The sequence below is a fragment of the Arachis duranensis genome, chromosome 4 (assembly GCF_000817695.3).
Source record: "Arachis duranensis cultivar V14167 chromosome 4, aradu.V14167.gnm2.J7QH, whole genome shotgun sequence".
In the NCBI taxonomy this organism is placed as follows: Eukaryota; Viridiplantae; Streptophyta; class Magnoliopsida; order Fabales; family Fabaceae; genus Arachis; species Arachis duranensis.
The window spans coordinates 17,774,157-17,789,067 of NC_029775.3; the positions used below are offsets into that span (position 1 = coordinate 17,774,157).

Below are 14,911 nucleotides of genomic sequence, written 5' to 3' on the forward strand. Positions count from 1 at the left end.
TTGGATACTACCTGATTTTGTTACAAAGTAGAAATTTGCTTCGATTCACACTTTCACTGTATCAACTGGTCTATTCACTCACATACAGCTCATAACAAGCATGCCAGTAGCATTTGTCATAGTATACGTAATCTGTAGCTAATTAAAATGCAGATTTTGATTATTTGGGAAGTCTTTTCTTGAACAAATTTTACAAAAATATATTCCTGTTGTTAATTTTGTCAATTCTTGCTTGTTTAATTGAAGCCATAGTGTTTGCTTTAATTCTGAGGTTAGAGAATAAATTACTACTATGATACGGAGAAGTTGAAACAATGATATTTTAAAAACAAGAGATAAATGTGCTGCAGTAACAAGAGATAAATGCGCTGCAGTAACAAGCGGGCACTCAATGTGGACATCCCCATCACTCTTGTGGCTGGGAAGAACACAATTGATCTTCTTAGTTTGACTGTCGGACTTCAGGTTCATTTTATATGATAATATAACATTTACAGCTGGCAAATTATGATTTAGTCTATAGCATGCAATTAAGTGTTATGATTTTAGGCTTCACCATAAATCATGAGGCTTGATCAGCTAATTTGAACCTTTTACACATCAGAACTACGGATCTTTTTTTGACATATGGGGAGCCGGAATCACTGGTCCAGTTATATTGAAAGGTTTGAAGAATGGCAACACTTTTGATCTCTCTTCTCAGAAGTGGACTTATTAGGTTGGCCTCAAAGGTGAAGATTTAGGTCTATCTAGTGGAAGTTTCGGACAGTGGAACTCGTAATCTACCTTGCCTAAGAACCAACCATTCATTTGGTACAAGGTAACATTTTGTTTCTTCACACTGCTTAGTTTTCTACCTCTATACTTGCTACTAACTAATATTGCACATGTTGGATTAGACGAATTTTGCTGCTCCATCTGGAAGTAATCCGGTTGCAATTGACTTCACCAGAATGGGAAAATGCGAGGCTTGGGTTAATAGACAGAGCATTGGCCGCTACTGGCCTACTAATGCTGCTTCGAATGGCATTTTCTCCGACTCATGCAATTATAGAGGGCCTTATACTTCTTTGTATATGTATTACTTTTGTTAGTTCGTTGATTTTTCTTTTATTTTTGCATAATTTTGGTTTATTTCTGATGATTTTGACATAAATTTCGTACAGAAGTTATTGGGATTCTTGCTTTAATACATAGGTGTTTACTCAGCAGTTTATTGTTTTCCATCTTGTTCCATCATTGTGACTAAGCATGCACTTTGTTACTCAAATATTACAGAGAAATCATTTGGATTTACGGCTTGTTCGGAACCAGTGGCTTTTAATAGATCCCAAAATACATTTTCTCATGTCAGAGGCAAATGAAGACAAAACATTTGGAGACTTTAGAGAAATGGGGTCAAGGCTTGCTCATGAAGTGATCACCTTCCTTAAAAAGAAGATGGATAAAGTTTCAAGAAATGCCATCTTAACTGATATCAAGCTTAGCTTTGTTGGTCATTCTATTGGAAACCTCATTATCCGAACTGCCCTCGCTGGTATTTATTGTCAATTTTAAAAGATACTACTAATGAAATTTAAAGTGGTGAAACTGACTTCTTTCTTTCTCCCCACCCCCAAAAAAACAGAAAGCATCATGGAGCCATATCTGATGTACTTACATACATATGTCTCCATATCTGGTCCACACTTGGGTTATATGTATAGTTCAAACTCTTTATTCAATTCAGGACTATGGCTATTGAAGAAGCTGAAGGGTACACAATGCATTCATCAACTAACTTTTACAGATGACCCTGATCTTGAGAATACTTTCATATACAATCTTTCCAAGGTATTAGGTGCCAAATTTACTCTTCTTGTATGTTGTCCTACTCCTACACCTATCCCTCTATCCAGATCACCTTTCCCGCAGTCTTAGCATTTAGAAGTAACGATAACACGGTGTTTGCTATATGTTTTTGTTGAATGTCATTGATGTATTTTAATGAAGGGAACATAGGAAAGTAAGTTCTATGTTTTACCTTTGGCTGCAAATGTAAAATACTGTCATTCTTGTCTACAGGAGAAGACACTGGAAAACTTCCAGAATGTAATTCTTTTCTCCTCTCCTCAGGTAACCTCCCTTATAAGCTTATGATCAGAATTATCATAGATTGTATGTTGACAGATCTTAACTTTCCTAACATTAGTTTGAATTACCTTGTATTAACAATTTACATACTGGGCTATTCCTGAAGAGTAAAGATATGGTTTAAGATTGTAAGTTTGTGTAACTTATTGTCATAGAAAAATGGATAAATAGAGATGTACTTGATGGAAAACTTAAATTGTTTGGGATTGATAACATGACTATTTTGCCGCTCCATCCGCTCTTCTGCATGAGCATGCTTTTTTTTTGGGTGTTTTTCTTGATTCATGTCCCATGGAAATGATAGGATTTGTTTGAGAGTTTAACTTTCAAAATTAAGATTTCTACTCTGCATATCGTTAATGTTTAGTGTCTAGTATTACATCTACCTACTCTTTTCTTTTACTATTTCAAATGATATATAATTCCCATGTTCATTGCATTTCAGGATGGTTATGTTCCGTATCATTCTGCCAGAATTGAACCGAGTTCAGCGGCTTCCTAAAAGAGGGAAAATCTTCCATGAGATGCTAAATAATTTGTTGGGCCAAATCCAAAGTGACTCTGATGATCGTGTGGTAATTCGATGTGATGTCAACTTCAACACGGCTTGCTATGGCAGAAACTTAAACACACTTATTGGACGCACTGCACATATTGAGTTCTTGGAGTCCGACATTTTTGCCAAGTTCATAATGTGGTCTTTCCCAGAGCTGTTCAGATAGTAAACAACTGAATTTCCATAATTCCGGCCATTTTGTCAGTTTAGCAAAACAGATAGGTCGACCGAAGAAGGCTTTCGGAGCAGTGTAATTGAAACAGCCAAGAGATGTTGAATTCAAGTCCGTCAAATGTCAAAACTCCATGGCATCCGGCTTGATTCTCGCAGTCTGAATCATAATCCTCCAAAAAATGTGCCCGCATTTTGCTTACATGGGGAATCTTGTGGCATGTGTGGAGCAACAGGCCTTGCATGGAAGGGGAATATAGCCTTTTTTGCTAACTAGTGTTCCCTGTACTCTGCTAAAGGACCTGAGCTTTTGCATTTATGCAAGGGCAGAATAATGTAAATTAACTCAGGCATGTACAATTACAAAGAACAAAAACAATGTGCATTGTATCATATCTGACAAGTATATATAATATTGTTAGATCTGCTGCAAGCTTAGAAAACTAGAGATAATGTTGTACACACAAAGTTTATTAACCCTTCCTTGTTAAGCAGTGTTATTTTTGTTAACTGTTCTGGTGGCAGTTGTTATGATCTTGTCTATGGTTTGGTTCTGTTGTCTCTTCTTTATACATGTATATCTGAAGCGGCTAATGTTTGTTGCTTTGTGTACTGAGCTTTCCAATGAGCCAAATGAAGTTGTCTCCATTATTAGACAATGCTAGAAATCTAGTATTTCTGGCATAGTTGTAATAGTGAGACAAACTTAATATAGAAATATACATAGTAACAAAAAATGTTCATGAGTCTAGACAAGATTATAACAAATCATGAACACAAGCAATTTATTTAAATAATAAGAATTTAAATTTTAATGCACTGTGCATCTAATTAGCTTAAATGTCCATCCAATAAAACAGACATGATTGGATGAATGTGTAAATGTACTAATACATCAAAATTAAACTCAAATAATAGATTGTCAGTTTGTTATACGTTTCAGGTGTTTGGACAAATGATAATAACATTTTGTTGAAAGAAATTTTCTTCTGAAAACAAATTATTAAATCTGAACACATTGCACAATGCACATGTGTCATGCCTCACTGGAACAGAGAATAAATTCTATTTAATCTATCGGCTGTCTCCATTTTCATAAACACGAGCTGATGTTTCTTTAAGGCATCATACATTCTTCTTATGAATAAGCAACACATTCAGTTCATTGAGAATAGAAACATAACATGCAACTTACATAATACAGGCATTCAAATAAAAATTTTAAACTCTATTTAATAACTTCAACCCAAACCTTAGCAACAGGAAATCATTCAGACAGAACCTTCGGCATTAGAAATTTACTCACATAAGTGTGAGAAAATACTTGCTATGTATAAATATATATTTTAAGCCACCGAACCATAAAATATTTATGAAGTGATTATGTTTTCTTATACAAAGTACAGATATATAAATACAATGTAAAACAAGGAAGCTAAATGATTTATCAACTAAGCTCGTCTACTCATTCTTCCTCCTCCCCAAAAAGCTGGTAAGATGTAAAAATATACATGTTCCGCAAATTTGTACATCTGGTAAGCTCAACAATCCAACATTTTCATTGATCTGCATAGCTGGATGAGCCAAGGTAATCAAGACCCTCAGTTCGGCACGTCATAATCTTCCGGAATGCCTCCCTCACTTGGCGCTCCAGTGGATCCAGTCCAACTCTAAAAGCTTCACAAACTTGAGTGAGCTCCTTCATGTCCTGTTCAATTTCCATTTCCTGATCCTCTGTCAAGGGAAATTGAGGTGAATCCACCAAGTCTGTCAAGTGACGGGTACATAGCTCAACTCGATATATCTCCTTCAACAATCCATTTGAGTTCCGGCGATCTCGCTTCTTTGACTCCTCCATGATCCGTTCATAAAGGGTGTTAACCGGCACGCTCCAAGAAAATTGCCGTGAGACTGAAAAGTGAATGTTTAGACCCCTGTCCTGGCAGGGAATTGCTGCAACAAGGGTCCACAAAACAAACAAGAGAAGGAGGCTGACGGCGACACTCGAAGCAAGAAGATGACGAGCCCCTGAACCTGCTGCTTCTGCCGCCGGCGACGAAGAGCGCAACGAAGGCGCGCGCGACTATGTGCAAGACGATGATGAGACAGAGAGCAACGGCGACGCCACGGTGAGAGAGATGAGAGAGACCGAGCTCCAGGGGGAGAGAGAGAGAGATATACGAAGGGGAGGGAAGAACTTGAGAAGATGAAGAAGATTTTTGAAACTCAGAAACAATTTTTTATTAGAAGAACTTGACAAGATGAAAAGGATTTCTGAAACCTAGATTTCAAAAACAATTTTTTTTAGATATATTTTTGTTTTGTTTAATTTTTTTATTTTAAAATTTGATTAATTTAAAAGGATATTTTTGTCTCATCAAATAAAGAAAGGATGTTTAAGTCTTTTTATAAAATTAAATAAATAAATATTTTTTATTTTTATTTAATTAAAAGGATGTTTTAGTAAAAGTGGTGATATACTATATATTTAAAAAAGAAAAAATTAAATGCTGACGTGGAAAATAAATTCCACATGGCTTATTGTTATTTGTCCATATTTTAAACGTATCGGTACGTATTAATTTATCATCGTACCGTAGCAATCACCTTTGTTAAATTAGAATTATATTTGAAAATAAAGTTTTAATAATAATCTACGCGAAATTTAGTTAAAATTTATAATTAGGAAAGCAATAATTACAACTTATTTAGAAACCAATTTTGAGATTTTGAAATTAGATACTAAGAAGTGATTTGATGACCGATTTAGCGACTGAAGTGTTGATCGCCATTTAGTGACCAATTTGATTAACAACTGCTTTAGTGATTGAAAAATATTTTGTCGTTTAGCAACTACTTTTCTCAACAACTGAAAAATAGGTTGCCATTTAGCAACCAATTTTGTTAGAGATCGATATCATTTTGTTAAGTTAAGAATATAATTAATTTAATAATGATGACAAGCATTGATTTATTGGATTGAATACCCAATTGAGTTTGAATGTTTTATTTAAGTGATGCAGGCCCATATGATGGGATAGCATCTCAAAACAAATTGAAACAAAGAAATAAAGGCTGCTGAAGATTAGTTGATCCACAAACAAAACCCATAGGAAAGAAACAAAAAAATTAAGTGGACTGAATAGAAAGTGATCCACCAATCAAGCCCAAATACATCCCAAGAAGAAAGGTAACCCCAAAGTTAAGTCTCAGCATTGTTTCAATTCGATCAAACACGAGAGAGAAAGAGAGCTTCATCCTCAAGTTCATACACAAGAGAGGAAAGTAAGAGAAAGGTTAATAAAAAAAGTAAGAGTCTAATCAAACAAATCAAAATCATGTCTTCTCCTACTCTTTGCAACGCCCATTTTGAAAAAAATGAAGAAAATGGTGGTTGATTTTCGCTGCCGTAAATCAAAGGCTCAAATTGTTACCTGGGGTCAAAACACACTCTTAAGGGTGTGGATTTGAGATTATCATTGAACAAACTAATTTATGCTACTCTACACTTCTCGGCCAAACAAACAACTAGATTTAAAATCCTTAATTTTGAGGATTAACTGAAAAAAAAGATAAGGGATGATTTTTGAAAGTTCAAAATTCAAGAAGTTGACTCTAGAGAAATTTTAACTGTAGCTCTGACTAAGGTACAAAAAGAAAGTTGAATCTCATTGGAGTCAAGGAGAAAGAACCTGAATTGAGAGCTGTCTGTAAAAGCTCACTACTGAGTTTGAAGTTTTGGAAGCATTATTGCACCCACACTAAAAAGAGCACTCTGTCAAGATGAAGAACAAAGTCTTGAGTTCTTTTGTTGGGTTTAGTTCATAGTGTTAATGCTGTTATCATCATCTCATTCATGATTTATAGTTTTGTGTTTCAATTTCAATGTATATCTTTCTGTATTTTTTTTAGAGGTAAAAAGTAAGAAAGAGAGGCATTGAGAAAAAGCCATAGAGTGAAAAAGGTTGAGAGATACACTTGAGAAAGAAGTTAAGAGTGATTTCAGATTTCTTTTGGTTGTATTTTCTATGTTGTATCCTGTACCAGAGAGGTGCCCCTTGCTAAGTTGGATAAGCACTTAGTACATTGAGTTTAGGTATGAGCATAACCAAGTCAAGTTTAGATTGAAACTTGTGTGTCCAGATAGGATCAAGTTGAGTCCTAGGGAATTGATGTATGTAATACTTTGACTATAATAAAAAATTTACCAATGTTGTGGTGGAGACTGAATGTAAGTTGCATTGTACAAGACAACTAAAGCAGGATACATAACTGTGTCAACTTTTTCTTCTCTACTTCTGTTCTGTTTTCTGATTTTTATAAGACAAAACCAAATTGTTTCATGAATACTCCGCTGCGTTATTCAAACAGAAATTGCTTTTGAGTTTGGTTTTAAGGCTTAATCAAATAAAGTAAAAAAAAGCCGTAGATTCAAATCTCTTTTTTTCTAAATCTTCTGTAACCTTCACGTTTTGTTACTGGTTTGGTGGCTTTGGCTGAAAATTAACCGCAAACGGTTAGCAACCAAAGTTAATTGCTATTTTCAAATTTAGCGATTAATATATTAACAACTACCAAAATCAATCACTATTCTAATAATTTTTTATAGTGATATATTTTTATTTATTAAACAAAAAAATATTTTAAATAATTTATATAATTAAAATATATTAAAAATAATCAATAAAATATTAAAATATTATTATAATTTATCTAAAAAATATTTTATATTATATATGTCCTTGTATTTTATAAAAAATTTAAATTTGTGTATCTGTATATTTTATATCGTATTAGTGTTTCGTATCTGTGTCAGTTTTCGGACATGACATGTAACAATTGTTACTAATATAAGAGAAATAATTTTATATTATATGCATTTTCCCCACAAACATGCAACTAAATGCGGCATGAATCTTGGTAGAGACAGAAGCCACCGCAGTATATATCTCCTAGTAGTTAGAGAAAAATGGAGCTTCCAAAACTTGTTCAACTAATTTAATTTATTTTCTAAATAGTGCATAAACATATGCATTCCTCCCTCAGAAAAATGTTCAATGTTCATACACACGGATTGGGAATCAGTTTCCAAATTTTAACCATCTAACATTTGATGTCCCACATCATCTCTCCTATTTATTAGGTCATGTAGCGAAATCTCTTTAAAAAAATACCACTTATGATTTAATGACAAAAATAAAAAATAAAAAACAAATTGCCAACCCTTAATTTATCAATTATTAATAATCCATAGCATGCTTCATTCAACCTTGCGAAAAAGCTTTCCTCATAAAATGTCTTCTAAGTTCTAACTCAATTATCAAATGATGATGATATTTACTTTTCTTGTTTCACCGTCAAAAACACAAAAATTAAAAAAGAGAAAGGTTCAATCTCTTTTAATTAAATCTGATACATAATTCATATGGATATCAAAGTTGCCACACTAGAACATGATTTACAATTTGATCCCAAAACCAAAAACAAAGCTAAAAGTAGCAAGGATCAGAAAATTGGACCGATCATTGAACTGTTTTAGTTATAGGTTTATTAGTTTATTAGTCTAACCGTGATTTAATTAGAAAAAATGTTATAGAATAAAATAATAAATAAATTATAAATAAACATAAAAAATATAATTATAGTCTAATATAAATTTTAAAATATCTTTTAAATTTAAAACATTACATGAAATATCGTCAATCAAATCCATACAATTTTAAATACAATCTCAAACGTTAAATAGTGAAAAGAAATATCTAAATATTATATATGAAGATTTATCAATCGTCAAAATCCACAAGAACTTGTTGCAGATTTGCTTTGTGGGACCATCTTCACCTTCATTTCCACCCTCTTGAGTAGATGAATCAAAGATGCAGCATAAAGACCACTAATATCACTGTCGTATAAATCAACATCAATATTACCTAATAAAATACACATGTTATCATTATATTAAAAACTAACAATATTCTAATAAATCATAAAAAAAAACTATAATAATCACGCAATAAGTCATCCACATTATTAGAAAAATCAGGCTCTTTCTCTCCAACCTCTTCCGTCACCCAAAAGTCAACTAAATTGATACTTTTATAATCAATTGGATCATATTGTATCTTTTGCTTTCTTTTTTCTTTTTTCTTCCTAAAAAATCTAATACAATATATGAAAAATTAATAATTTACACATTTGTTATCATAAAAATTACATATGAAATAATATGATATTGCACGAAACATATATTACCTGAATTTAAGATGTAAATTATAAGTAACATAAACAATGTCATTCAATCTATCATACTTTAACTTATTTCTTTTTTTTTGTTTAAAAGTCATTAGGAAAATAGATGACGTGCCGAGCTAGAAGAAAAAGTCTGGCCGTATGGGTTTAGGTCAGAGGAAGGAGGCCACGGGAACGCCGACAACCACGGACGACAGTGGCGGTTCTGTTGACGAAGCTAGGTTTAGGATTCTTTAGGGCTTGCTTGTAAAGAGTGTGTGTATCAAAAGATGGGTGTTTGGAGGGGGGAGAGGGTAACCTGGCGAGGGACTCGCGTAGGAGGTGGGATTTTTTTTCAAAAAAAATAAACAATGAAAATGGTGTCGTTTTATAAGAACTGTCAGTTCTTGATACCGGCCAGTTTAACAGTTTCTCAACGATTTAAAGAATGATAGTTTTAAAAAGAGAACCGAACCATTTTTCATATTGATTCTTAATTGAACTGATTCGACTAACTGGTTCGGTTTTTAGAACATTGAAAGGTAGACATTTCAGCTTTAAAGTTGCATGATTTAAAAAATTATTATCATTACATAACCATGTAGGACCATAACAAAAAAAAAAGGGGACAAAAAACCAAATAAAACCTTAATAATGCAACACACTCTTCTTTTTCTTTCAATCCCTTCACATAATTGAACATCCATTCACATTTTCATCGCTGAAAATCTCAAAGGAAACCAACGGTCTTGATTGAATTTGACAACCATATTCTTGATCTAGTCCTGAACACATGATATTATAAGGAGGAACATAGTATGAAGGACCACCCATGGGGTACAATCTATTGTACATTTTCCCCATTTCCCGTCCAAAATCCAGCCCTTGATTCTGGAACCCAAATCCAGCGTCCGCAGGTGCAGGTGCACCCGCGGAACCATGATCCACGCTAACATCACCCTGACCTTTCTTTTTCTTCTTCTTAGCAGAACCACCACCACCACCACTCTGGCTACCCTTGTGCTCCTGCGGCGATTCACGGTCGCCGGCCGGAGACTTTTCCGGTGATTTTTGACCGGGTTTTATGTTGCTGCTCTTGCTCATAACTTTGTTACAATTTTGTGTAGTTTTTTCAGCATAAGAATGGTTATCGTTTTCCAACTTGTGTGTGTTGCTCTTGTTCTTGTTCTCTTTGACGGAGATATTTTCCGGCCAAATCTCGGCGTGCTTACCGGCTCTGAGAAGTTTACTGAGAAGGGTTTCAACAGTTACACTTCCAGTGACGGTTACTTTTTGCTGTTGTTGGTCTATTATTGTTGTAAAAACACCTGCACATAGAAAAACAAAAGTTGCAAGATAAAATATTAAAAATTTAAATTTTATATATTTATTATAATAAAAGATTTATAAATTAATAACTTGAATATATGTACTAAGACTAAGACTAAGGTGGAAATTCAGGTGCAATCGATTTAATGTGAAGTTGATATTTGAGAACTGTTAGATGATTTGACTAATTTGATTAAATTTTCATCTAACAGTTCTCAGATATCAACTTCACATAAAGTCGACTGCACCTGAATTTTCACCGTGTAGCAAGAACAAATGTTAATAAAAATAAGAATGTGCGTAAGAAAAAGTAATTGTGAAAGGAAAAATAACACTGTATGAATGAAGTCATGCATGAAATAATGGAAAGATGAGAAAGAAGGAAAAAGCTGAAACATTGAAGATAATTTTCATGCATTGCACATGTAGTGTGTTGGTGTATATATAGATTATTATTATTATTATTATAATATTGATATTTATATATATACCATCAATGCTTTGTAGAACCTTCTTAACTTTCCTCCTGCAACCATCACAGTGGATAGAAACTTTCAAGAACCATGTCTGATGAGAAACACATAACAAGAGAAAATGAGCTTTAGTGGTTGACAGAAGCAGAATGAAGATAATTTTAATTAAAATGAAGAGTTATTATATACAAAAAGGAACCAAATGAAGCTTGTTAGAATATATTTATAACAAAGCTAACCTGATACTTCAATGGAGGTTTTGAATCCATTAATAGCTAGAAATAAAGGTGGAAGTGTGGTTGTTTTGGGAGATAGAAAGGGAAATCGGAAAGGTTAGAAGAATGAGAGTGACACTGTGGTGATGCCCTGATGGGGATTAAAGAAAGAAAAAGAGATGGAAAATGACAAGAATGTACTTGGATGGTATTTAGTTATTTACTATCCCATTCTTTCTAACAATTTCGGATTTGAATTCTCTAAATTTTGAATTTTATTTTAGAAAATAAAATGTAATTTTTTACCATTTATTTTATAATTGAGACCAAAAATAAATATGAGAAAAAAATCATTTAAGAGTAAAAGATCACAATTTATCATCTAAAGTACAAATTTAAAATTTAAAGGATCTAAATTCAACAATTTTTATCTAATCAATTCATTTCATCACATCATTTATTGCTCAACACAAAAGAACTCAAAATCAATTATGTTACAAATTAACTTGGATCAGTGTAGTAATTAGTTTATTAGTCTATTTAAACAGATTTACATTATCTAAATTTTGAATTTTATTTTAGAGAATAAAGTATGATCTCTCACCATTTATTTTATAGGTAGGACCAAAAATAAATATGAAAAAAATTATTTAAGGATAAAAGATCACATGTTATTTTCTAAAGTACAAATTCAAAATTTAAAGAATTCAAATTCATTTAAACAAATATCAAAAATATTTTAAATTTTATTTTGTATATATAATAATCATTAATCAATAATAAATTTTTAAATAGAGTTCATTCATGATAGCTATCAACAATTATGCTATTTGTAAATTAGAGTTGGTGATAAAAATTAAATGATATAAATGTAGTAGATACATACATGAGTGATATACTTTAACATGGTAATTGTTGGTGTTTTTTAAAATTGTGGGAGTACACAAATCGGACCCTCCGATTTGTGTTTAAAAGTTGAAAAAAATTCAGAGTACAGAAATCGGAGGGTCCGATTTATGTTAAAAAAATTAAAAAAACTCAAAGTACACAACTCGGACCATTCGAGTTCTTTGGTCATGAAATTTTACTTCACAAATCGCATGGTCCGATTTGCAGCCGATAGAATTTGAAATCTGAAACGTGGAATTCGGACCCTCCATTTTTCTTGTTCTGGGTAATTCACAACTCGCAGGGTCCGAGTTCTGCTTCCTCTAATCCCACAACGAGGTGAAGCACCCCTCCTCCCCATACGCGAGTCTAACACGTTCTTTACTTCCATATTCAAATTAATTAGTGACATACAGTTAGATTATTCTTTTTTTTTGTCATTTTAGACGACTCAACGTTCGAGTTAACCATACTAGGTTCTAGCAAATTGGCAACAAGGGTGATCTTTACTAGGTTCTAACAAATGTGTTAAAATCATAAAGTTTTGAAAAAAATGTTGCAAATTTATTTTTGATAGCATTACTTCTTCTTATTTTATTACTTTTATATATTATCTCTCTCACCCGTTAATTTAGGGGGTATTATAGAAAAAGAAATATAATATGGTTACATTGATATGTTAATCAGTTAATGCATATTTTATTATGTAGAAAAGAAAAAAACTTTAGCAAGTTAACACTCATTTCAAACAGTGTCTATATAACACTTATGTGATTAATTTATTTTCCCTCATTTTTTCTTGTCTTGTTTATAGGTGTACAAGGCCATTGTTTCATGTGCAAGATAACAAGTTGTTATTTCGTAGGAAGCTATTTGTTACTACTATACATTATTCTAAATGAGATTCTCTATGGCAACTTTATTAATTACATTAATGGATACTACTATCTTATTGACCATGGATTATATAGCTACTTTGGTTAAAATTTTGAAATTTATAGGAAGTTTTCCTAAAGCTATTGTTAGCTACATATGGAGCAAAGTTGGATTTGGATGAGGCTAATACCTACAAAGTTTCCCTTCAAAACTACCTTAAATTTTCTTGCATGAATACACACAATTTATGGGCTTTAACGGTCTTGAGTTTGACCACTAATTACCACTCTTTTGGAAATTTTAAATATACTATAAAAAGGAAAAAAAATAGCTCACAAACAATCAATTTTGAAATAATTAATAGGCTCTTTACTTTTCTAAGGACAAAATCAAATCTATGTAAACAACATACAATGATACACCTGTCCAAATTAGTAGGTGTATTATTTAATATGAATTGAGAAATTGTTTTTTCATATTATTGTTATTAGTATTATCTCTCTTTTCTAGGAAGCATAAGAATAAGAGAAGAAATAAATAATGTAAGACAAAGCAAAAGAGCCAAAACTGTGGGCAATGGTGAAACGAAAGAATATAGCCCTACATAACAATTTAAGCAGAGCCAGAAAGAAGGGGCCCTTGAAATGAAAGCTTTTAGTTTGAACCAAAAACACTTCGAAAGCTTTTTACCACTTCTCCAAAATTTTACTGCCAAGAAAAGAAAGGACTAGTCACAGCTTCTGAAAGTTAAAGTCCACTAAGAGGAGGAAGGAAGAAGTGACTACTGATTACATCAAAATTGAGGGGTAGAACCGTAGAAATTAACATTTATAATCTGAACCCTTTATTTATAATTATTTTAGCCAATTTAAGATAACCAAAAGCCATTTGAACTTTGGTTAAAGTGTTATTAATTAGTGTTAGAATATATTAAGATGAATTAATTATTTTTATTAAAATTATTTAATATATTTAAATATTTATTATAAAATATTATATTTTTATTATTTTAATTTTTTAACATTTATAACTAATTTTTATATTATATTATTTTAGACAATTTAAATAAACATATTTTTTTATTATTCTCTCTTACTTTTTTTAACAATTTATTTGGTGCATTATCTCCAATGTCTGCATGCCACATCAAAAGGGTCTTCCCCGGAAGAAATTAAAACTAGCAATCATGTCATGCATGTATTTTCACTTCAAAGTGACAGTGACACCAATATACACTACAATAATATAGATTATTTTTGAAGGTTATAATGTGTAAAAGAAAATTAAAATTTGTCAAAAAAACAAATTTTGACACTATTTTAACTATAAAAATATGTTAATAAAAATTTTGTCAAAAATAGTATTTTTAACATATAAGTGATTGTGAAAAAAATTTAAATCTTATTTTGATAAATATTGACTGTCAAAAATAATTTGTTAAAACATTTTGAGAACATATTTTCTGTGATATATATTAATTGTCAAAAATACTATTTATTTTGACACTTATTGACTATAAAATATTCTCAACAAAAAATTTTAACAAAGAATGAGATGAGATATTGAAACTAAAGAATAAATTGAGATTTTGAAGATAAAGAATGAGTAGTATAATCTTAAACTGAGAGCAGTGTGATGTCAAAATTAACAGAGTCAAAGAAGAAGAAAAATAGTGGAGTAAATTGAAAACAAATGAGTGTCAAAATTGAGGAGTAATTTTCTACGGTCAAATTATTCATCAAGAAAACATAGAAAATTTGACATTTATGATATTTGTCAAAAATACATATTAATTTTGACATTTAATTATAGTGTTAAAAAATAAAGTGTTAAAATAACTCTATTTTTTGGTAGTGATAATTTGCACTAAATTGATATATTATTGAGACCAATTCTATGGTGCTATGAATTGATGCCTAAATTTTGTCTAACTTATTTTTTGTAGTAAGTTTTGATGTTTTAAAAATTATTTATTGTTATATCTTTTAAATTAAATATTATTTTTTAACTTTTTTTAGTAAATAGGTAATATCTTTTAAGCA

General features: G+C 31.6%; 2 protein-coding genes and 1 long non-coding RNA gene across 3 annotated transcripts; 2 read left to right on the forward strand and 1 right to left on the reverse strand.

The window, feature by feature from the left end:
- Nucleotides 1-372: 372 nt before the first annotated feature.
- Nucleotides 373-992, forward strand: LOC107483648 (uncharacterized). The gene is made up of 3 exons (XR_001590921.3): nt 373-465; nt 605-820; nt 900-992. It is a non-coding gene; the product is annotated as an uncharacterized LOC107483648 (long non-coding RNA).
- A 197-nt stretch (nt 993-1,189) lies between these two features.
- Nucleotides 1,190-2,635, forward strand: LOC107483616 (uncharacterized). The gene is made up of 4 exons (XM_016104232.3): nt 1,190-1,537; nt 1,628-1,833; nt 2,065-2,115; nt 2,579-2,635. Exons 1-4 carry the CDS (start codon nt 1,252-1,254, stop codon nt 2,633-2,635), a joined length of 600 nt encoding a protein of 199 aa, XP_015959718.1. The 5' UTR covers nt 1,190-1,251.
- Nucleotides 2,636-8,650: 6,015 nt separating this feature from the next.
- Nucleotides 8,651-11,259, reverse strand: LOC107483615 (heavy metal-associated isoprenylated plant protein 35-like). The gene is made up of 4 exons (XM_021141475.2): nt 11,130-11,259; nt 10,909-10,984; nt 9,790-10,416; nt 8,651-8,790 (listed from the first exon to the last, which is right to left on the reverse strand). The coding sequence occupies exons 1-4, from the start codon at nt 11,157-11,159 to the stop codon at nt 8,651-8,653; spliced, it is 873 nt and encodes a 290-aa protein (XP_020997134.2). The 5' UTR covers nt 11,160-11,259.
- Between the last annotated feature and the right edge of the window lie 3,652 nt (nt 11,260-14,911).